A 22,887-nucleotide genomic window follows, 5' to 3' on the forward strand; every position below is an offset into this window, starting at 1 on the left:
TCAAATTTTTGGGGGTACTGAGAAAACTCATTATGTAATGACATTTTAATTTTTCTCTTTGTTTCAATTACAAATAGTCAAGTCAAATAAACAATTACAAATAGTCAAGAGAAGCAGCAAGGATGATGGAGTTGCTGCGGCTGCTCTCTCTGCTGCTCTTCGCTCGTGCGTGTCGAGCTCAAACATTCGCACCAACACAATTGAACGTCTCGGGATTGGCGGACACTACGGGATTGAACGTCTCGGGATTGGTGAACACTACGGCATCATCCGATCAACAGGACTTCATTGATAGTCTTGCATCTGGCCTCAGTGAGTGAAATATGCAATTTAAGTGGCTCGTTACATTTTAGTTCGAGAATTACTGATTGCATTCAATGCAAATCGGAATATGAGTAACATTAATATATTTGTAGAGATTAAACAAAGTTTGAATTGAATGAGTAAATTACGTCTATGCAATTATTTTTTCAGTGTCTTCTAATAGATTTTTTTAATATTCTGAGTTACAATTAATTCAGAGCAAAACACCTTACAAATAATTGAAAATTATTATTTTATAGGAAATTTTGTCAGATCCGAATCACAATTCCTATGAATTTTCTCGTGATATGGGTCCAGAAAATTAACATAATGAGTATTATGCCATAATTAACATACCATTATTAACATAGCATAATTAATATGAGGCTATAAGGCCAAATGTTTCACAAATTACTATCATTCTCCGTTCCACAGAACCCAATGATGTCATCATGATCGAGTTCATGGCAGAAGATAGCATTTCAGCAATAAATTACACTGCACAGTTCGAAAGTGTGAAGGCTAACGAAAATAAGATGATGTATACTGTGAGTGCTCCAATGAACCTGGGGAAACCTTCGCCCGAGGCGAGCTTGTGCCTCTGGCTCTACCTGAAGAACCGCCGATACAACGACGACGTCCTTAGCCTCACGGCGAAGGAAGGCAATCAGTTCAACATGGTCAACCTTGGGAGTACGAGTTTATATACTAGTGATAACATTGTCTTTTAACATTAGTTCAAACTTAAGGTAGGGATTACATTGTGTAACATAAGATCATTTCGGGCTATGGTTCCATCACTTCTAACTTAGGTATAGATTGTATTGTTTAACTTATGACTAAGTCGGACTATGGTTCATTAGTGCCAACTTATGACCCCTGAATTTGTCGATATAAATATCCACTAACACCCGTTGATGTATGTGAAGACTTACGTATTTGCCTAATATGTCTAACATTTCTGCAATTTCATTTACTATTTATAATTTTGTGTCTGCAAATTTCGACAGTTCGTTGTTTATAGATGCTCAATTTTCACATATATTAAAAATGTTAACAAGAAATCGATTGTAGATTGAACGCTTCAACCTGTTTCTCTTAAAGTAGACTGACAACAATTCTTACAAGGTAGGTCCATTTAATAAATCTCAAAATTTTCATCGACAGTATTTTCGTCGCAATTATACATCCAGCACATGAAGTGCACTCTTTACTACCCCTTCAACGTACCACTACGGCAGTGGATTCACATCTGCTTGGCAATGGGAGACCGAATCGTCACCTACATTGATGGAAAAGTCATGGCTCCTAACCAGGATTGTTCTTTTGGAGGAACAACCTTACTCACATCCAGTAACAGTCAGCTCGTGTTAGGCGGGAATAAGATGGTTTTGAAACCCCTATGTGGTAAGATAGCGGACGCCCGGCTCTACCTAGAGAAACTTGGACTCAACAAAGTACAGGAGGTACGATCCTTCGTCAACACTACTGGGGAGTACATCTCGATGATTAAAATGCCCTCATCTACTTCTCTTGTACCTGCGTCAGCTGCTATAACTGCATTTGACAAGGCAGATCTGACCGCAAATCAATCAGCAAGTATGTGGTTTCAAGTGACCAAAACACTGCCTTACTACAAGGCTGCCAGCGTTTGTAAAAGATTTGGCGGAACTTTGCTGGATACGTCTACAGTTGATAATTCAGCTCTACTCGCCTATGCCAGAAACGTGCTTAGCGAGAGTCTGTCCAATTTTTGGGTGATGTCGCCGAACAATAGCTGTCTTTCCATGAGCATTTCCCCTGCTGGAATTTCTTTCGAAAGTTCAAGTGAGTGTAATCGTTCAAGACGTACTTTGTGTTCCGCTCTGAGGTCGAAAATCTATTACCTCATCGGAGGTGCACAGTACGCTGATGTCAACCGTTTGCCTTTGAAGATGATCGAAAATAAGCTGACTTGGGATGCTGAATATGACTTACGTTTAGAATACTCAGAATCTGATATGACTTTCTACATCATGAACTCCATTTCTAAGGAAATTTATGTCAAAAATAGTCTCCTTGCGATGGACAATCTCATGGGTCGGAAACAATGGCTTATGACAGACGCTTCGCCACCTTTCTCTTTATCTCTCACGTTGACAGCTTGTTCGGAAGGCGAGTTCACTTGCACAAATGGACAGTGCGTAGATCTTTGGCAAATTTGCAACTTCAACGCTGACTGCGAGGATTTCACAGACGAGCAACTCTGTAACTACACTCAAAATCGACCATCTTACTACGACAATCAGCTGTCGGGCCAGAAGACCCTTGAAGTTGATCTAAAAGTCGCTCTCTTGCGGATTCTGGAACTCGACATGAATGAAGGTACTGTGAAGGTAAATTTGCAAGCCACGGCCTACTGGAGGGACGAAAGAGTTGTATTCCACAATATCTACAAGTGTAATGAAACTTTGGTGCCTCAGAAAGATGCCTCTTTTTACTGGCAGCCTGACATACAATTGGATGGGGTCGTGAACGAAGATGTGTCGGCTCTCTCCATGGACACGGCGCCCGATCAGATGTACATTATCGCACAAGAACTCGGAAACGCTTCAACTTTTCAGGGAAATGAAGGTTAGGATACTATTGCTTCCAGCTTCGCATCGAATATAAGTTGAATACTAACTAAAATGTGGACTCGATAGTAATCAGCTCCCATAAGTTCAAGTTTATCGAACTAAATTATCATTTTCCTTCCTACAGGCCAGAATGTGACCATCGAGATTGATAGATGTTAGATTCATTGTCTCTAAAAATGCTACGTTTACAGTTTGACATTATGTTGCAAAGATTCCATTGCACTCAACTTTTGCATATGGATTTAACAAATGGTCTTAATGTCATTAATTACTAAGCTCTTGCTTCAATGGCTCATATATCATTTATAATCAAGGCTAATTTTTTGTATCAATTTGCAGTGATAGAACACGCAGGAAAGGACGTACTCATCAAACATCAAAAGTCAGCAATTATGACTCTGATGTGTCCAATGGATCTCTACATCTACCCATTCGATATCCAAGTGAGTCTTCTCTCTAAGTAAAAGACGTTAAAACAACGTAGATTACGAATTAATTTAAACAACGGTATATCAAAGTCATTTCATTGTAAAATTATTTGTGGGTTCGAATACTTGTTTGGCACAAAATAAACTCCGTGGACATTCGGAGGCGTCAGTCTGCTGACGATATGTCAAGACGTGATGAATTCAGTTCCAGTTGAACCTTAAAAAATTTATATATTAGTCTTTGATTAATTTGACATCCGCACAAACATGACTTATTTTCTTAAGTTAAATCTATATACACTGACGATTAAAGTTAGACTACGGACAAAAATTTTGTATGGTAACACTATTAATGTTATAATAAATGTTCATTTATCGATGAAATTAAACAGCAGATGTCCTCTTCAACCTGATGTTCACATAATTGAAGTATATAGTATAGTTCAACCTCTCTCTATAATTCTAGGTAGAAGTGCCACTTGACCCTGACGCTAATAATTTTCGCCTTCCGGTATGAAAGTGGACCGACCTGCGTCTGCAATCTTGCTCTAATAACGTTAATGTTTTACTCTATTAATCTAAACAGACGTGCCGCTTCAACCTGTCTCTTCAAGGGAAGATCAACTCCGACGACGTTCAGTGGTCGTTGTCTAAAGACGAGCAGTTGGAATACACCGGGTCGCCGCTGCAGCTCTTCCAGTTCATCTACTTCAAGAAGAAATCCAATCAGGACAATCAACATGCGGTCAGAACCTTATAGATCATCAAATTGAGTACTAATTTTCGTACAGGGTATGGAATGTATGGTCGAGAATTAAAGTTAGAAGCGCCAAAATTGTAGCAGTGGACTGCGGGTACGAGCCAAGATCGCTGTAAAAAAATGTCGATTTCCAGAATCGGTGTGCGGCCAGATTTAGCCTAATGTCGACACTACAATTACTGTTAACGCTATTACACCACACAGTACTTCTATGTTCGGTAAACATATTCTGCGATTAAGATCAAATTTCTTCGTAAATTGTGTTGTAATTATAATAGTGAAATATATAGATTAACTATTTCCTTGACCTATCCAATCCCTGTCAAGCCTTCAATTTTCAAAACTAATTGGACAAATAAGGCAAACATTTCAACGCTGATTACCAGAAGGTAATCAGCGTTGCTTCAAGCCGGTTTTATCTTGCTTCAAGCCGGTTTTAACTTGTCCATTGTTTATTCGAAGACAATTGCAAACATTTAGCGTCTTTGGACGCTATATTTAAGATCCCTTGCGTTCACATCAAATAAGCTAAAAAGCCTTGTTATTCTGAAACCGAAAATGAGAGGTTGCGGGAATCCTAACCGAAGCTTTACAGTGTCTTAAAAAGCAGGACTAAGAAGGGTTTTTAATACTTTGGAGATATAAATATAATGGACTACGTTTATTACTAACATTGGGCAATTCGCGAGAAATTCTACATTAGTTGTCACGCTATACAGATGATGTTCGAGCTACGGATCGCACGTCGCTACGGTAGTGACATCCTCGTAACTTTCTTGCCGTGCTTCGTCATGGAGCTGATCGGCCTCAGCGTCTTCGCCATACCTCTGGAAAACCTAAGTGACAGACTCACCGTCAGCATTTCTTGTCTCATCGTCATGGCAGCTCTGCTCACCCAGGTAGGAAATTAATCCTATTGTATCTCTTTATCCAGCTAGGAAATACAATCAATTGCCCCCCCTCATGCACCCAGGTAGGAAAATTAAATACGAACAACTGCCTTTCATCCTCCAGGTCAGAAAGACAACCAATACCCCATAGGTAGACAGGAAATAAATCTAACAGACCCTTCTCTCCCATGTGGCATTTACAATCAACCGCCTCTCCTCTGCCAACTTGAATGTATAAATCGCAATTATTCTTACCTAGGTATAGAAGTAAAAACAGTTGCAACTAAAATTCCTCATAAGCAACTAACATTTTTCAGCAAAGATCGAAATAATCCATCTACAGTACGATCCATACTCATGCAGGTGATTGAACCATCTATCTTTTCCCCCCATGTGGGAAATATATCCGCCATTATATATTCATTCATTCATTGTAATATCAGGTTTCGCAGGCATAACGCGTATAACTATTTGCTAGTTCTCACCGAATATATTCACTTTAGTCGTTATCCTCTTCCATTTAAAGATTTCTATTTAAAGCCTGAATAGCATACTCTGATAATATATTATTCGTATACTGGGTACGTACCGAACATACACTTCGTTAAAAGTCTGCGCCTAATGAAAATAAAATTTCGTTCCGTAAAAATTTTACTTGGAGCTTGAATTCTCCAGTCTGATAGCGTGTTATTCGACGGCTAGCTTTTAATGCATATGCAATCATATATTTTATTTTAATTATATCTATTATAATTAAAATAGATATCCACTACGATCGTTCATTTCTTTACATGAAAGATTTTAATTGCTACTTTCTTTTTTTAGATCGGCTCGACGCTGCCGGTCTCGGCAGACCCCAAGATGATCGACTCGTGGATGTTCATCCACGTGCTGATCATGGCGGTTGCGTTCTTCTGCATGGTGCTGCTCGAGGTGGTCAACCAGAAGCTGGGGCCCGACAAGGAGGAAGGGGACCGATGGTTGAAGGTAAGGCAAGAAAGGGCCAATTAAGGGGGGAGCGATGGTAAAAAGTGGAGCTATATAGACAGCCGCGTTTCCTCTCACTGCCAAACCCTGCAACTTCCAAACATTTTTAGATAAATTTCATGAGGCGAAGAACAAAGTGATGGCTGAAGGTGGGGAGCGGTACTTCATTTTCTGGTGGCTTTGTCCCCGTGATAGTAAGATTTGGGCATCAAAACTTCAGTATTCTTGTGTGGCAATGTAAACTTCATCAGAGAATAAAATGTTATGATTGGCTTCAGAGACCAGTTCAGTCTGTAAGCCTTCATGCAGCTAGCGCTGGCTCCTATATGGAATTCCTCTTCTAAATTGATTCATCGTCGATTCATTTCCAGTCATAAATGAAGTGGATGCATTGACAGACTTAACTGTTTTTCAGCTTTTTTTCCATCTGTGAACGATATAAAAAAAATATTTAGAATTGCTCATTTAATTTAATTATTATCGCGAATTGAGGTAATCGACAGAAGTTTTTATTCTATTCTAGCTTTTTTATTTTCGATTTGTAGGAATATCACAAAGTATCAATAATTCTTAGCTTAACAATCATCTCGAATGATTATTAAGTTTAATCACAAGTCAGTAAATCGTTCCTTTACTCCTACAGAAAGTGAAGATCCATCCTTATAAAGATGAAGACGAAGAGACAGAAGAAGACCAGAACTTCACATTTCCAACCAAGCTGAACAAATATCTGGCCATCTTTTCTCTGCTTTCTTACTTCACGTTCGTGGTTGTCTTCATTGGTTACATCTTCGGCGTCCGAAACTCTGTGCTCGGAACTAATTGAATTTATTGCAGGCTATTAAGCCTTTGACGAGCCATTCTTTTATCGTTAATAACGGAACAAATTAAAATGGTCGAAGGCAATCACTATCTTTGCTGAACTATTCTTATCAGAAACAACAACTTTGCTTACAATTGAATTTTTAAATAAGTTCCTATGAGTAATTTATTTCATGCAAATAAAAATATAAATGTGCTTAAATTTATTCGTTACACCGCAATAACCTTGCATAATATACGAAAAACATTAATTTCAATTGATATGTGGAATAAATAACTTCTTACTTCAAAGCGCTCCTTGATTGAATCGACACTTGACGACACGTTATTTTTCATGTATTGTACGTTGTTTGAGCATGTATTTATTGGCGGTTTAACCATTTGCGCAATTTTTACTCATAGAGCCGAGTGCGCACTGACCACCAAGCAGTCAACGTTATTCAGAAGCACTCTTTAGAATTTTTTTCACGATCAGATTTTTGGAGTCGAATCTATTTAAATAATCAACCAGCACTTGTAGCCTAGTCTTGGTACAATTTACTGCAAGCTCATAATATATATATATATATATATTGCAATACCACAATGTTATATATTAAATTATATTATTTATGTCCTATATAATCCTCTTTTAATAGATATTATAAAGAAACACCTTGTGATATCACTTTGAACCTTCTCAATATACTTTATATTCTCGAGAATCTATCAATAAAACTATATATGGGGCCTTCTATACACTAACCTTTACTATATTAAAATATATGCAGGTGGAGCTTCGTGTGCAATAATTCCAATTAACCAAATTTGATAATGAAGAATATTATCAATTGAGATTGAAACTGTTTCAGGTCCATCATTTGCCAAAACTTAATTCCGATCTGCAAAATAAAGTGACAAATTCAAACTTAATTTTTCGTATAATCTCTCACAAATCAATAAAAAGTTAGTATGTAATTGAACTACCCACTGAAAAATATTTTACCCAATTGAACTACCCACTGAAAAATATATTCTACCCACAGTTTAATATCCCCATCATGGTATTAAAGTATAAGTATAAAGTATATTCTATTCAGTTCAATATCCCGCGTCAACTATTAAAATATCAGTATACAGTATATTCTATTCAGTTCAATATCCCCCGTCAAATATTATTAAAATATTAGTATACAGTATATTCTATTCAGTTCAATATCTCCGCCAAGTATTAAAATATCAGTATACAGTATATTCTATTCAGTTCAATATCTCCGTCAACTATTAAAATATCAGTATACAGTATATTCTATTCAGTTCAATATCCCCGTCAACTATTAAAATATCAGTATACAGTATATTGTATTCAGTTCAATATCCCCCGCCAACTATTAAAATATCAGTATACAGTATATTCTATTCAGTTCAATATCCCCGTCAACTATTAAAATATCAATGTACAATACATTGTATATTTCAGTTCAATATCCTCGTTGTCTATCCAAGAATCAATGTAGAATATATTGCACTTGGCCTTAGGACCATATATATAGGGACTTAAGCAGAGGAATGTGTGGAGGCATCAATAAGACAAGATTTTAAATTAATACGGGTAATTTAATGAGCTTGTAAAATTCATAATAAATTTCACCTGTTTAATTTAATTAATTAATTATAATTTATTGATTATTAATATAGTTATAATAATTATATAATTATTATTATAAATCTATATTAAAATTTTATTAAAATCTATAACCTCTGATTATCCATTATTTTTGCAGGATTATCTACATTTTTCAATTATAACTTTACCCAATTTTTATATCAGGATAATATTGACATGGTATTCTTAGTCAGTCTTTTTTCGTGTGCGGAAATTCACCGAAAATACACATAAAATATACCAGAAAAATATATTCTATTCGTGTCATATTTAAGGAGCAATGTACAATACTGCATCAAAATCATTCTAAGCACAAAGTTACAAATGTAATCAACGTCGACTAGGCAGTTGGCACGCTAAGTCCTCATGTTAAATTCATAGCAAGAGCTGTGAATGTGCGACTGAAAATCTGGTTCATAGGTTCTTTCCGAGTGAAGGTTCTGAGAGTACAGTGCAGAGAGTAAAGATTCTGAGAGTACAGTGCAGAGAGTAAAGATTCTGAGAGTACAGTGCAGAGAGTGAAGGTTCTGAGAGTACAGTGCAGAGAGTGAAGGTTCTGAGACTACAGTGCAGAGAGTGAAGGTTCTGAGAGTACAGCGAAGAGAGTGAAGGTTCTGAGAGTACAGCGAAGAGAGTGAAGGTTCTGAAAGTACAGTGCAGAGGTTTTTCAAGCAGAGAGTTCTGAGAATCAGAGCACAGACTGCTCCCAGATATATATGAGCCGAAGCCGTTTGCTGAAAGTTTTGAACAGAAGTTCTTCTCTGAAAGTTCTGAGTAAAAGCTCTCCTCTGAAAGTTCTGAGTAAAAGCTTTTATCTGAAACCTCTGACTCAGAACTGCTGAAGTCTGAGGCTCGTAGCAAGTCACGGGCGACAACAGTTAAGCTTGCATCGTTAAAATAAAACGAATCCAATACTCAAATCCAATCCTCATATGATTTCAATTTTTTTTTTCACGCACGTTCAAATGAGAAAACTTGTTGCATCGTTAATCGCTTACTGACTATAAATGAACTCGTGGGGCATTCATCGTGCACCACATTCATTAAGACTTAAAAGGTTACGACCCAAGTTGTACAGAGAGTAGTGGTTATCACGTCAAAGTTTAGCTCAAGTCAGATTAGAATGTTCGATTTCCTCAAGAGAACTACTTCGCTTTCAGAGCGAGTTAGTTGTGATTAAATATCACTCGTGATACTCAGTTGGTGGCAACCGTACCGAGGTGCTACTCAGTTGGTGGCAACCGTACCGAGTAAAGTTTGTCGCACCGCAACGATTGATTTTTCGATGAGCTAAAGCTGGTTGTTGTGGCAGCATTCAAACAAAGGTGCGCTGCCTGTTGACTTGGACGGTTGAATAGCTCGTAGTTTTAGTTTTGATATCATCGGTATCCTTGTGTTTCGGCCGTAGTAGCCTCACTAACAGACCAACAATTTAGTCGTTTCGAGCTTGAACGCAGCAACCTTATTTTTTTCAGTAATTTCAAGTAACTACGAAAATTATTTTAGAAATCGCAGGTATGTTGCCACGAAAGTTATAGAAATTTCTTCGAAAACAGTAAAATGCAAAAAACAAACAGGAAAAATAGTTGAACTTAACGAAGACGTCGGTGGTATATAATTCATTTGCTTAATGATTGTTAATAGACTTTAATTTTAACTCGAGCGTATTAAGCTCCAAACCATGAACGATGTAAAAAAATATATTAATTTGTTTATTTTTTCAACATTCCAGGAATGAAACTAATTTTTTCAAACGCGGATTTGAATTACCTATCTGTAGCTTCATTACCTTTGCGACAGGTTTTGTAGGATTCTCTTAAATATTTCCCTATGTTTTTTTCAGGGACTTAAAGGATTATATACGTCATGTGGAAGAATGCTATTTCCATGCTCCTGCTTCTCAGCAGCGCTGCTGCCATGGGGCTGTTCCAGTCTATGCTCACTGACGTGGCGATCAGCAATCCAACGGCCAGCACAACATCCACCATATGTAATGAAGAATTTTATTAATTCAGTTATTAAGTAAATTATTAGCTTCACTAATTTGTTCCTTTCTAGCACCAACTAATATTACTTACACGCTTCTACTAACTTGACATTTTATAATTCGTGCTCCTACATTTGATAAGATAAAGTGAGAGCTCGAATATTTAATAATCTCACCCGATTGATAAGCTTAAAATTAAAATTGTAAACTCATAAAATGAAATTAACTCAGAATATATGATCGATATTATTGTGTGATAGAGAAACAATTGATCACCAACACCAAAAGCATAAAGCAGACCTAGTGTTCCAAACATTAAGTAGTTTGGTCCGACTAAACTGCGTCACGACCCGCACAGAGGTAGAAAATTCAACGCTATATATTTAGATAAAGTACCGCTAATTTGTGTGAATCTCATTGCAAGTGTGAGTGTGAATCTCATATAAAGTGTGACTGTGAATCTCATATCATGAATGTCATATTTGGATACATTTTACTGTCACTGTGCACTAATATTTTCACACTGCAGGTGAGTGCAAGATGAGGTGCTTCGTGCAAGTGTCGTGCAAAGCTACGACGTACAACTTTAGCACGTCGAAGTGTACTTCCTCTTCGCTACCTCATCCATCCGACGTGAAATTGACCTTCCCGCAGCCTGACGTTGTGACGTTTTTCAAGTACAAAATCGGTATGGTGTTGAATCTTGATGTAATGCTCGATTTAATGAATCATTAAAGCTCGATATTCACAATTTTTCAAGGCATTTCTAGCTAGATCGTTTGTCAAGGCATATTAGAAATTGAAACATTCACTGCTGCTATCTTGCAATATATATATTTTATATTAGAATATTTATACCATATATATATGTCCTTAATAGATGTCCTCTCGAGCCTTATTGCATCACAAGGAATATTTTCAGATCTGGCAAAACTCAAGTTTTGCAAAACCCAAATGTGTCAAATTAACCCATACGCAAAACCCAATTGTGTCAAATTAGCCCATACCTCGTATCGCATAACCCAAGTGTGTCAAATTAACCCATGTTCGTATTGCAGAACCCAAGTGCGTCAAGTTAACCCATACCTTATATCACTAAACCCAAGTGCGTCAGGTTAACCCATATACCTCGTATCGCAGGCCCCAAGTGTGTCAAACTAACCCACATTTCGTGTTGCAGAGCCCTACCTGCTGCTGAGTCAGTCCACCTATGACTTCACCCTGGAGTCCCAAAAGTCTTTGTGTTCACGAGAAGGAGGTGTTCCTGCCTCCAACATGTCGCCTAGCCTGTACAAGATGGCCGTAGCTCTTCTCCAGAGTTAGAATGATAACATTAGTATTTTAATTACTATTTAGCTTAATTATTAAAATAAATTATTAGCTAATGTAGTTAAATAATACAAATTAATTACTTAATTAATTTAATCAATAGACATATATCTAAGAGAACATTATTTTTAACGTTTATGATTATTTCTAAAACAATATTGGCCGCCAATAAAAGGAAGATAATGATTCAAATAATTTAATAATTGTTAAGGCACAGAATTGCAAATAATACGAAGATAAACAACATTGCTGTTTCCCAACTACAAGTCGTAAAATAAATTTTTCTTTATCTAGCTGGAGGTACAAAGCTATATAACGTCGCTTATTTTTGCTAGTTTCAAAATAAATTTTTTTGCTCAGCTGCAGCTGGTGGCGAATGGCTGTCTGACCGCAACTATGCCCTCACGTCTGCTCAGGACGTCTACAAAAACAAGACGCTGTACTGGCCCAACGGTCAACTCGTTACTGGAGGACCTGTCACGACCCCAACTTTATTGCATAATACACAAGAATATTATTATTGCCAACCTGGCAATGAAGTTGCTGCTGCTCTCGACCAATACGGAAACTTCAACTTTTTCCCCATCAAGTGTTTTTATTATTATTATTTGCCCGTCATCTGCCTCAAGTACGTAATAGTGTGATGCGTCCCTTCAACGAAAATGGATGGCATCAGGGCACTTCTTAACACGTTTCGTCCCACAAGTTTCAATAATATAAGAAGATATACTTAATGTCGTCTGCTTTGATAACGCTCTGTTTAGGCTGTCACAGATTCATAACCAATTATAGCCTAATTGCCGCTTTCGACCAAAGTTTGCTTCACTCGTTGTGAGTTTCGAATCTCCAACTTGCTGCTCCAATATTGGTGATCTTAACCATTCCATAACTCTTGTCTTTATCGACTATATAGAATTTTCGCTACTTGTTGCGGGATTCGAACCTCCAACTCGCTGCTCTAATTTGGGTCCTCTTAACCACTCGACAAGCCCGAGTACTCACATATAGCTAAATGTTGCCAAGATATGGTTTATCTAGATAGCATAGTATGACTATTTCTTCCTTGCGCACTCATGTGAATTCCATCAAACTCATACTATAATCTCATAAATATATATGCATGCCATAATATCAGCAACTATATAAACCTAAAACTGGCAAACAAAAAAATCCCATCAGAGCAGCGAGAATCTGCAATAATGATAACCTTAGATCTTCACTAACTACAATCAACTAATCTTCACATACGATAACTCAAGATCTTCATACACTAACGATAGCGAAAGATCTTCACTTTGCATGAAGTTAGTGAAGATCTTTTGCTATCGTTAGTGCATGAAGATCTTCACTAACTAAACAATCAATTAATCTTCACTAACGATAACTTAAGATCTTCACTATAACTACAAGCTATTAATCTTCACTAACGATAACTTAAGATCTTCACTAACTACAAGCTATTAATTTTCACTAACGATAACTTATGATCTTCACTAACTACAAGCTATTAATCTTCACTAACGATAACTTAAGATCTTCACTAACGATAACTTAAGATCTTCACTAACGATAACTTAAGAAATAACTTAAAATCTTCACTAACTACAAGCTATTATAAATCTTCACTAACGATAACTTAAGATCTTCACTAACTACAAGCTATTAATCTTCACTAACGATAACTTGAGATCTTCACTAACTACATGCTATTAATCTTCACTAACGACTACTTATGATCTTCACTATAAGTCTATAACTACTATTAATCAATCTTCACAACGATAACCTATAAGACCTTCACTAACTATAACCAGTTAATCTTCTCTAACGATAACTTAAGATCTTCATTAACTACAATTAATTAATCTTTACTAACAATAATCAAGACTTTCACTAACTATGATCAATTAATTTTCACCAACGATAAATTAAGCTCAATTTTAGTAATTAAAACAATACATTGCATTCGCACTCGAAGCCTCCGTTTAGCACCACCCACCGCTAATTGCACTCGGTTTGAATTTAAAGTGCATTTTTTTATGTTCCATCATTATAAACGCAAAATAGATGAATTTTTTTTAAATCGATACTTTTCTGTCTTGTGTGCGTCATCCTGACCCAGTTTGCCTGGCCAGAGTGCGTATCTGAGCTACGTTCGTTCGATGCTACTGTTGCGGGTTTGAAAGTGTGTCACTATTTAGACAATAATGTGAACTTATTCATATTTCAATGTGAACGAATTCATATTTTTGCGCGTGCTAAAAAAAAGATATTCAGCACCCACTAACTGCGAGTGCTTCAGCAGCTAAATTGCAAATCTAACAATAAATTAAGATATTTTAAGTATTTCAATTTTCACAGTTATATTCCTAGGTTAGAACATGCAATTTTGGAAACTCTTTGCATGGCTATACATAAAAACTTTGAACTGTTTAATCTATATCACGTAAATAATCATTTGGCAAATAACAGTAAACTAAACATTGGGTAAGACCCCCATATTTTCGGAAGTATGAAGAGCAAATCATAAATTAATTCAATAATCATATGTCGCATAGAGTCAAAATAAAAGCAATTAGAATGTGAATGTTTTCATCGCTTTCCTATTTCATGTATTTTACACCATATGAGGTTGGTATCCAAGCCTAGAAATTAATATCCTTCAACTGTAGACTAATCACTAGCATTCAATCATTCATTCATGCATTCAGATGTCACATTAAAAAAACAGTGCGCTTATATTACTTCTCAGAACAGTTGGTTAAAAGTTTGCAGCACAAGCGAGTGAGATGTGAGGAGGAAGAGATGTGTAATAAAAATACTTCAAATTAAAGCAACAGAAAATTTTCATTTCCATGCTCCCGACGTTGTTTAAATATCATAGTATTATCATTTAAACATCAATCATGTAATATTTAATATAGTATAATACCCGACTATTCATTATATTTGGTTTCTTAATATATTATAAACCTTTATAACTAAAACAATGATGGGACATTGATTTTTTCTTGATGTCCAACATTAATTGGGAATAGAAAAAATATACGACGCACCGAAATTGTCTGCAACAACTGTTTTATTTCAACAAAGATGTTCGAATATTTTGGAAGTTCGTATGAATATTCTCGTATGCTCTGCGCTGATATCGTGAGGCGTTCACAGAGAAATGATCGAGGCTGTCCATGTATCGATGCACTTTTCGTCCTTGTGGTTGGTCACAATGACCCAGTTTGGCCTGCCACAGGCGTATCAGTGCTACCCACCGGCACCTACGTCCGCCGTGGGTAAGAAAGGGTAGAACAATTCTGATAAATTCAGCATGTTCATATAGCTAGTCAAGTCGAGCGTCAGCAAGCAAATGTCTATTAAGTGAAGCTACCAAAGCTTAGGATGTGCAGATGTTTTTAGCAATTGTAATAGCGATGTGACATATATAAGCCATTGGACATATCACCGATTTTGAACATTACAGAATTTTTGCAGCTTATTTCGGGTCTCGAGCACGCAACTCACTGCAAAAAATTTTCTGTGGTTAACCACCCGGCCTCCTCGCCGATTTGAGCAGAACTGTCGCAGGCATCTGGGATCGTACCAACAACTCACTGCTACAATTTGGTACTTCCACCCTGCCCTCTTTATCAAATATATTTTTGTTTAAAGTTAAATAGATCCCCGAATGAGGTTTTAGTTACTTTAAACGCATGGTTTTTGAGCGCCACACCGCAGCACTCGTTGGGTCTCAGTAATCTGGATAAGTTATTATGTACTCAGAATTCCTTGAACTTTTCAAGCCTGCCTCACTCTGGCCGACTGGCGCCTGGCCGATGTCTCGTGAAAGCAACCTAGTGCACAAAATTCTGTTATTGTGTTCATCTACCCATTTTTTTTCTACAAGATGTCTAAGCAACTTCTTGCTCGAAAGCTTGTATACGACTATTTAATAAATTGCACAATTTTAGGAAGTTTCAATCAATTTCGATTTGTGCTGACTAAGGCTTTACCAGATCAGGGGCCGTATTATCAAAACTTCGTAAGTACGCAAATCGACTTACGAGCGGCGTAAGTGCTGATATGATGACGTAACTCCAGGAGCATATATGTGTCTATCAGATTAACGTCAGCATGTTTACACTAGTTCAAGCATGAGTGTCTGCACTCGTTGTCCTTTAACAATTTTCCAACAATATTTATGTGGACACAAACCCAAATTTATAGGTGACAACTTATTCACTTGCATGTTGATGAGTCTTTCTCTTCTCAAACTCTTAGATGGGTTAAGTTGTATCTAATCTCACGCGTCGATTGAAGAAGTAATTTGAATTTTTTGTCCAATACCACAAGTATGTATTTTAGCAACGTTGGAATTAACGTTTAAGATTAGTTTCGAACGAAAGAGGTAGGTGAGCTTCGACTGTCTGATCGTAGCGCGAAATAACTGTAACGTGTAACCTTATCATTACAGTGGTGGGCACAGTCCGCTAATCCGCTAACCGCTAATTAGCGAAGCTGACGTTTTCCATAGCCGGTGTGCCACACTGATGGCGGACTACGTCAATATATTTACGTCAACCAATCACGTCTTGTGTAAGAAAAGACGTGATAGGTTACACAAGACCATGGTTGAACTAATAGAAGGTCGACCCACGCGCAGCTGCGCCTTGCGGATGTCATTTGTTATTCCACCCGTGATGTCACCTTGGTCGTTGTGACGTCACCATGTGATGATTCAATACTGATTTGTAACACCTGTTTTGCTTAAAATAAGACTAGTTGCGCAGCTGCCCTATAGTGCAGCTGCGCCTTGCGGATGTCATCTGTTATTCCAACTGTGACGTCACCTTGTCTCTTATGACGTCACCTCGTGACGTCAAACTGATTTGAAACACCGGTTTTGCTTAAAATAAGACTAGTTGTAGTATGCATGCATGCAGTAAATGAATTTTTTGGGCCATTTTGTCGAGGTCAATTTTTTTAAGTGCTCTCAAAGATGACATATAAACAATGTGTTGATCTACACTATTTACATTTTGTGCCCACAGTGACGTCACTCTAGAGATGCGCAGAACAGCGAAAAATCGTCATGGCCGTGGGTCAACCTCACATTAGTTCGGCGACAAAAGAATCGGCGACAGGCCACATCAGGCCTACACTTCAGCGCCGACATCACTATGTTATGTTATGATACAAGACGTGATTAGTTAACGTACATAACATAACATAGCGATGTCGGTGCTGAAGAGAAGGTCTGATGTTGCCTGTCGCCGATTCTTACCTTTCGTGACTAGTTCACAGAAGATCTAAAATCGTGTCATTTGACCGGATCTTTTCAAGAATGAAGATAGTTTGAAGCAGTTACTAGACTTCTACTGGGTTCGATATGGTGCTAGGCATTTCAAATCTGAACATATATTTTTCCATAGCTTTATCTAGTCTGTTCTTGAACGCGTTCATACTAAGAGCGTCAACGACGTAATCGGGGAGGCTGTTCCACATGTCGCTGATTCGAAGCGAGAAGAAATGTTGTAGCGTGGATAAGTTGCAGCGCAGTTTTTCAGTTTATAGTCGTGGCCCTTGGTGTTGGTTCTTGTTTTCAATTCTAGTAATCCTTCGGGACCTTGTTTAAACCATGAGTATACTCAGAGCTGGGCAGCGCTACTTGGAAATGTAGCGGTGCTACCGCTACCGCTACATGCTCTAAATGTAGCGGGCGCTACCGCTACCGCTACATGCTCTAAATGTAGCGGGCGCTACCGCTACCGCTACATGCTCTAAATGTAGCGGGCGCTACCGCTACCGCTCCACCCACTAGATTGTAGCGGGCGCTACCGCTACCGCTACAGTAAAATGTAGCGCGCTACATTAGCCGCTACAATGGCCAAAATTATTGGAAATCTCTAAATATTAATTGTTCTGCTATTGGGACTTACTCATTGACATTTAATGATCATAAAACATTTTTAAAACATATCAATGCAACATTATTGCAATTAACCTAACCGAACTAGTATGGGTTACCCCAGGATTAGATACAGTAAAAAAAAGTTATAGTTATTTTTATGTTTTACCTTCCCTACATGGATGTGAACTTTAATCTACCAATCTAAGAAATTATCCACATATACAAATATAAAAATCAGCCTTTTTTGTATATATATATGTGGATCATTCTTGAGATTGGGCGATTAAAGTAGACATCCATGTAGGGAAAGTGAAATATAAAAATAACTGTGTAAAAATAACTGTAAGCAAACTGAAAGATGAAAAAACCTGTAAGTGGTATAACTGGTAACAACTTAACAAGTAACAACTAACATTTTGACACTAGTAACAGGCTGAGGTTGACAACATTACACCGAAATCTTTCGTACAGTTTAAACCTCGTATCGCTACTTAAATATGTAGCGGGCGCTACCGCTACCGCTACATTGCCTTAAATGTAGAGCCGCTACCGCTACCGCTACTGAAAATGGAGCGGCCGCTACATATGTAGCGCGCTACTGCCCACCTCTGAGTATACTTGTATACTTTAATGAGGTCTCCACGCAGACGTCGATAACTGAGGCTTGGAAGCTTCATAATCTTTAGTCTTTCTTCATAGGACTTGCCCTTTAAGCCTGGAATTATCCTTGTTGCACGTCTTTGAACATTCTCAATTAAATTTGTGTCCTTTTCAAATCTCGGTGACCACAAGACGTTTCCAAACTCTAGATTCTGGCGCACGACAGCAACAACAACTGCTTCATCGCTTCTGCATCTAGGAACTCGTATGAGCGTCTGATTAGTCCAAGAAGTTTGTTGAATGTGTTAGCTTGCGTTTAAATATGCTTAGAAAATTTCAGCTCCTTGTCGACATAAACTCTGAGATCTTTTTCCACACTAGACTTTTCAATCATTACCCTCTCGTTGCAACCATGTCTTCTCATACTGTAATCTTGCTGTTCATTGTTCTCCCGAGGTGAAGTACTTTAGATTTGTCAGCATTAAACCACAGCTGCCACGTATCAGCCCAGTTAACTAAACTGTCAAGATCATCTTGCAATTGCGCTTTATTTGACGCATTATTCACTGTATTATAAACTTTTGTGTCGTCGGCACACATGGAGCACACGCTGGACACTGCTTCTGGCAGATCGTTTATAAAAGCAACGAACAAAATATGCCCAAGAACGCTTCCTTGTGGCATGCTACTGCGCACTGATATAACCCAGTCTGACACGGTTCCGTTTATACTGACACGTTGTCGTCTACCTACTAGAAAATCTCAGATCCATTGGAGTAAGTTCCCCTGGGTTGCCTGCCGAAGACCACCACTGCCCTGGATGTAATGTACCATCATGATTCCTGCCTTCCGGAACGTAGCGTCCGTATCTAGGCCGTGGGTCGAACCAGCCCTCGGTCGAACGGCCACTTGTCGAAGGACGATAGATTTTGGAACAGAACTATGCTATATGAAACCTAACCTCAGATGCGGTGAACGTAAAATTAAGTAATTTAACGATGCCCGGAAGTCAGATTCGATCCGCGGCCTGGTGGTGCACGGCAGGTTCTATGCGAGGCCGGAGGAAGACAAAGCCGAGTGGTTCACGGCTGATTGGTGGATGTCCGAAGAGATCCAAGGCGTTCGATTCAGGGCTTATTGGTGCACAAAATTGGTGGTGCACGGCTGCGCTCCCCGTTTCCCTCGATTCCCAAAGACTTCACTTTACGCAACAGCCGTTCATGCGGAACACTGTCAAATGCTTTGACAAAATCGGGGTACAATGCATCCACTGGCTCCCTTTCGTCCAGCAAGCGAGTCTAATCGTTCAACATAGATAATAAGTTAGTGGTGCAGGAACTACCGGCAATAAAACCATGTTGACAATCTGATAGGAGATGGTGAACAGTCAAGTGATCGACAATCCTATCCCTCATAACAGATTCCATTAGCTAACAAATAGCACATGTCAGGCTGACAGGGCGACAGCTGCCCGTGCTGCTTTCGTCACCTTTTTGAACAATGGTATTACTTGAGCTTCTTTCCAGTCGGACGGCAAAGTTCCTTCGTTCAAGGGTTTTTTGAAAGAATGCTGTCAATGGGCCGGCCAGAACGGTTGCTAATTCTTTGAGCAATTTGTGATGGAAGCCGTCTGGTCCACAAACCTCTTCTTCGTGTATTTCAAACCCTGTTAACTTCGAGCCGGTTGGGCGCTCCTCAATATCTGGAATACTGTTCAAGTTCTCATCTGTGAACACACTGCTGAAGAATCAATTTAGAACGTTAGCCTTGCCCTCATCAGAGGAAATCTTTCGTTGGTCTACTTTCAAATCAGATATACCGTCCTCTGACTTACACTTCGAACTAGCGTGCAAAAAGAATGCTTTCGGATTCGTTTTTTTGCATTTTTAGCAATATTTTTTTATTTCTGAAGTTTTTTACTGCAGTGCGACAGACTTTTTAGCTTGATTTCGAGCTCATGCATACAGGTTATCATCTATGGTGAAGATATTTGGGTAAAGATCGTGCGGTTATGATGATGATAATGACATTTTTGGGGTGACGGTTGTGAATGTGACAGTGTTGTGTGATTGTGGTAGAGCCTAGAGGTAACAGTGTTGGGTTGTTGGTGGAATCTCTGCGAGTTCGTAAATAACGCTTGTAGGCTTCTTTCTTGGTCATTAGCTGAGCTTTAACTGTACTGTTCATCCACTGGAACTTTTTTGACTCCTCCAAGCGTAATCTTAGGTACACAGACATCAACTGCAGACATAACCGTGTCTTTGAGAAATGACCACGAATCAGCCACATTCATGTCCTTAATACCGTCCGAAATATTAGTCGCATTCACCGCTTCACGGAGTTTATCATAGTCGCCTTACGCAAAGTTCAAACGTTCACGCTTTCGAAGCGTCTTATCTGCACAGCACTTGATACTGAAAAGCAATGCTTGGTAGTGTCTTTTGGCCAACGGAGCCTCGTGACAAAGCTCATCTATCATTGATTCTTCACTAGTAAACACTATATCTAGAATATTTGGGGTTTCTTTCCCCCTAAAATAGGTTGGCTTGGTAATGAACTGGATTAAAAATGAGTCTTGCACAGACTCCAAGAACAGGGATGCTGAATGATTGATTCTCATCTCTTGGATAAGATTCATCTGCCCAGTCTATTTCTGGATGGTTAAAGTCACCAGCGATCAACGTATGAGACCTGCTGAAAGTCATGATCGGTAAAACTAAAACACTAAAAGGCTGTTTAGTACATTTATTGTTATCAGAGGAGCTGTTAGATGATCCATAAATGACCCATATAAAAAGGCTATTTTTGCCTTTTAGAGTAAGTTCGCACCACACTGATTCTCTAGCTAATTGATGCTCTGCAGATAACTTAACTTGCTGGGCCCTATAAGAGGTTCTAACCCACAGAACTACACATCTACTGCATTGATCTTCATTTAAGGTATGAAAAAATCGAAACCTGGCAAAGCCAGGTATGTGGACGTAGCCAGCCATCAGTGCGGAACACTGGCCAATGAAAACGTCAGCTTCGCTAATTAGCGGTTAGCGGATTAGCGGACTGTGCCCACCACCATGGTTTATATTAATTCAACCATGCTTACCACTGCCTATGTATTTGCGACATGACTGATCCGATATTCTGTTTTCCTGACGGACAACGCAAAACTGCTATGTACTGCGGAAACTATCTGAAATGTACTCGGTCCGTTTGTTAGTTTATTATTGATGGCTGCAGTCTTGATCTGAAATGTTCTCGGTCCGTTTGTTAGTTTATTATTGATGGCTGCAGTCTTGATCGTGATTGCTCAAAGTGAGGTTGTGCCTACTACCTAGTACCTACTGCTAACTAACCAGAGAAAAAAACCTGCCTTTCCGCTGAAAACGGAGGCACACCATAGCATAAGACTGAGGCGCGTTTGTGCCTCTAAAATAAAAATAGTCCATACTCCAATAGTAATCAACAGGCTGCGACCTGCGACTAACACAGGCGTGATGCGTGAAAGTCGCCAGAGTTCACGTCACGAAAGAGACGACTGACGAGGAATTGGCATTTTGGAAAAGCACCACCTGCACCATAACCCAAGACCCAAGTCCTGTCCCAGTGTCCCTGAGAGGCTGAGGCAGCTGCAAATCAAGGACAAAAGCAAATAAATGCTTTTCCTGGAGCACCAAATGCATCAGAGAAAAATGTGGCCCTTATTTATTGCCAATTTGCCATGCTACTGAGTACTGACTACTGAGTAGGTCAGACACCGTCAGAGTAGTGAGTAGTGAGTACACTCAGTACAGAGTGACAGAGTCTGATGCTAGAATTCCTAGAAACTGCAATCCTATTGTACTAATTGAAGGCTATTCCTATGCAGAAACTCCCCCCCCCCCATTGATGATTGAACTCATTATATCATGGCTATCTCATCCAAACTGATCAAGCAAAAGTCTGAAAACTGAAATTTGAAAAGATGACTGATGCCAAATCAATAACGACTAACAAGTAGAGTTGGAGTGCCTCAGTGCTGGCTGTGCTGGCAGTGCTGCCATGGTCAGGAAGATGTGCCAGCCTGCCAGGTGCGCGGGAATTTATATTGTCATTTTAACGACCTGCGCGGTGCGCCGTACTATGCCGGTAAAAAAAATGCGCCGTACGGCGACAGCGCCGTACTTTTAGGAAGCTAAAATAGTTTAAATATGGACGTGCGGCAATGCAAATTACGTAATCACACTGACCGTACACACAAATGTGTACCCGCACTGTGTTGTGGTTGGATACAAGTTAACTAGATTGCTACCGCATCAACTCAGTACTCAGGTTCTAAGAGTCAGCACAGTAAGAATATTCATTCATAGATCACAATTCAATTGGACATGAATTACAGAACTAAAGAAGGCAACATGGCTTTAGATGTGCCATCGGTGCCTTCTAATGAATGACTGGACTGGTTGCGGCAAGTAGGATATGAACCTGTATCACAGGCTGTATGTCAACAGTACGATCCTGCATGCCAATGTTGTGACTACATTTACATTACCGACATCCTCCCGGCCAGCAAAATCAACACGATCAATACCTAATAACAATTAACAATGCACGTAAATGGACTATACAAATTAGGTCAATAT

General features: G+C 38.8%; 2 protein-coding genes across 3 annotated transcripts; both read left to right on the forward strand.

The window, feature by feature from the left end:
- LOC108678429 lies at positions 1-7,357 on the forward strand. The gene is made up of 8 exons (XM_018166846.2): positions 1-312; positions 739-996; positions 1,471-2,916; positions 3,261-3,364; positions 3,936-4,094; positions 4,829-5,008; positions 5,825-5,986; positions 6,630-7,357. The coding sequence occupies exons 1-8, from the start codon at positions 123-125 to the stop codon at positions 6,810-6,812; spliced, it is 2,682 nt and encodes an 893-aa protein (XP_018022335.1). The 5' UTR covers positions 1-122; the 3' UTR covers positions 6,813-7,357.
- A 2,328-nt stretch (positions 7,358-9,685) lies between these two features.
- On the forward strand, positions 9,686-13,266 carry LOC108678430. Of its 2 annotated transcripts, none has more exons than XM_047882332.1 (5): positions 9,686-9,968; positions 10,297-10,443; positions 10,970-11,128; positions 11,621-11,758; positions 12,130-13,266. In XM_047882332.1, the coding sequence occupies exons 2-5, from the start codon at positions 10,320-10,322 to the stop codon at positions 12,411-12,413; spliced, it is 705 nt and encodes a 234-aa protein (XP_047738288.1). In that variant the 5' UTR covers positions 9,686-9,968; positions 10,297-10,319; the 3' UTR covers positions 12,414-13,266. The 2 variants fall into 2 exon arrangements, with proteins under 2 accessions (XP_047738288.1, XP_018022336.1); XM_018166847.2 differs by having other exon boundaries at positions 9,686-9,778.
- Positions 13,267-22,887: the final 9,621 nt, after the last annotated feature.

Source organism: Hyalella azteca, unplaced genomic scaffold (assembly GCF_000764305.2).
Source record: "Hyalella azteca isolate HAZT.00-mixed unplaced genomic scaffold, Hazt_2.0.2 contig10210, whole genome shotgun sequence".
Lineage (NCBI taxonomy): Eukaryota > Metazoa > Arthropoda > Malacostraca > Amphipoda > Hyalellidae > Hyalella > Hyalella azteca.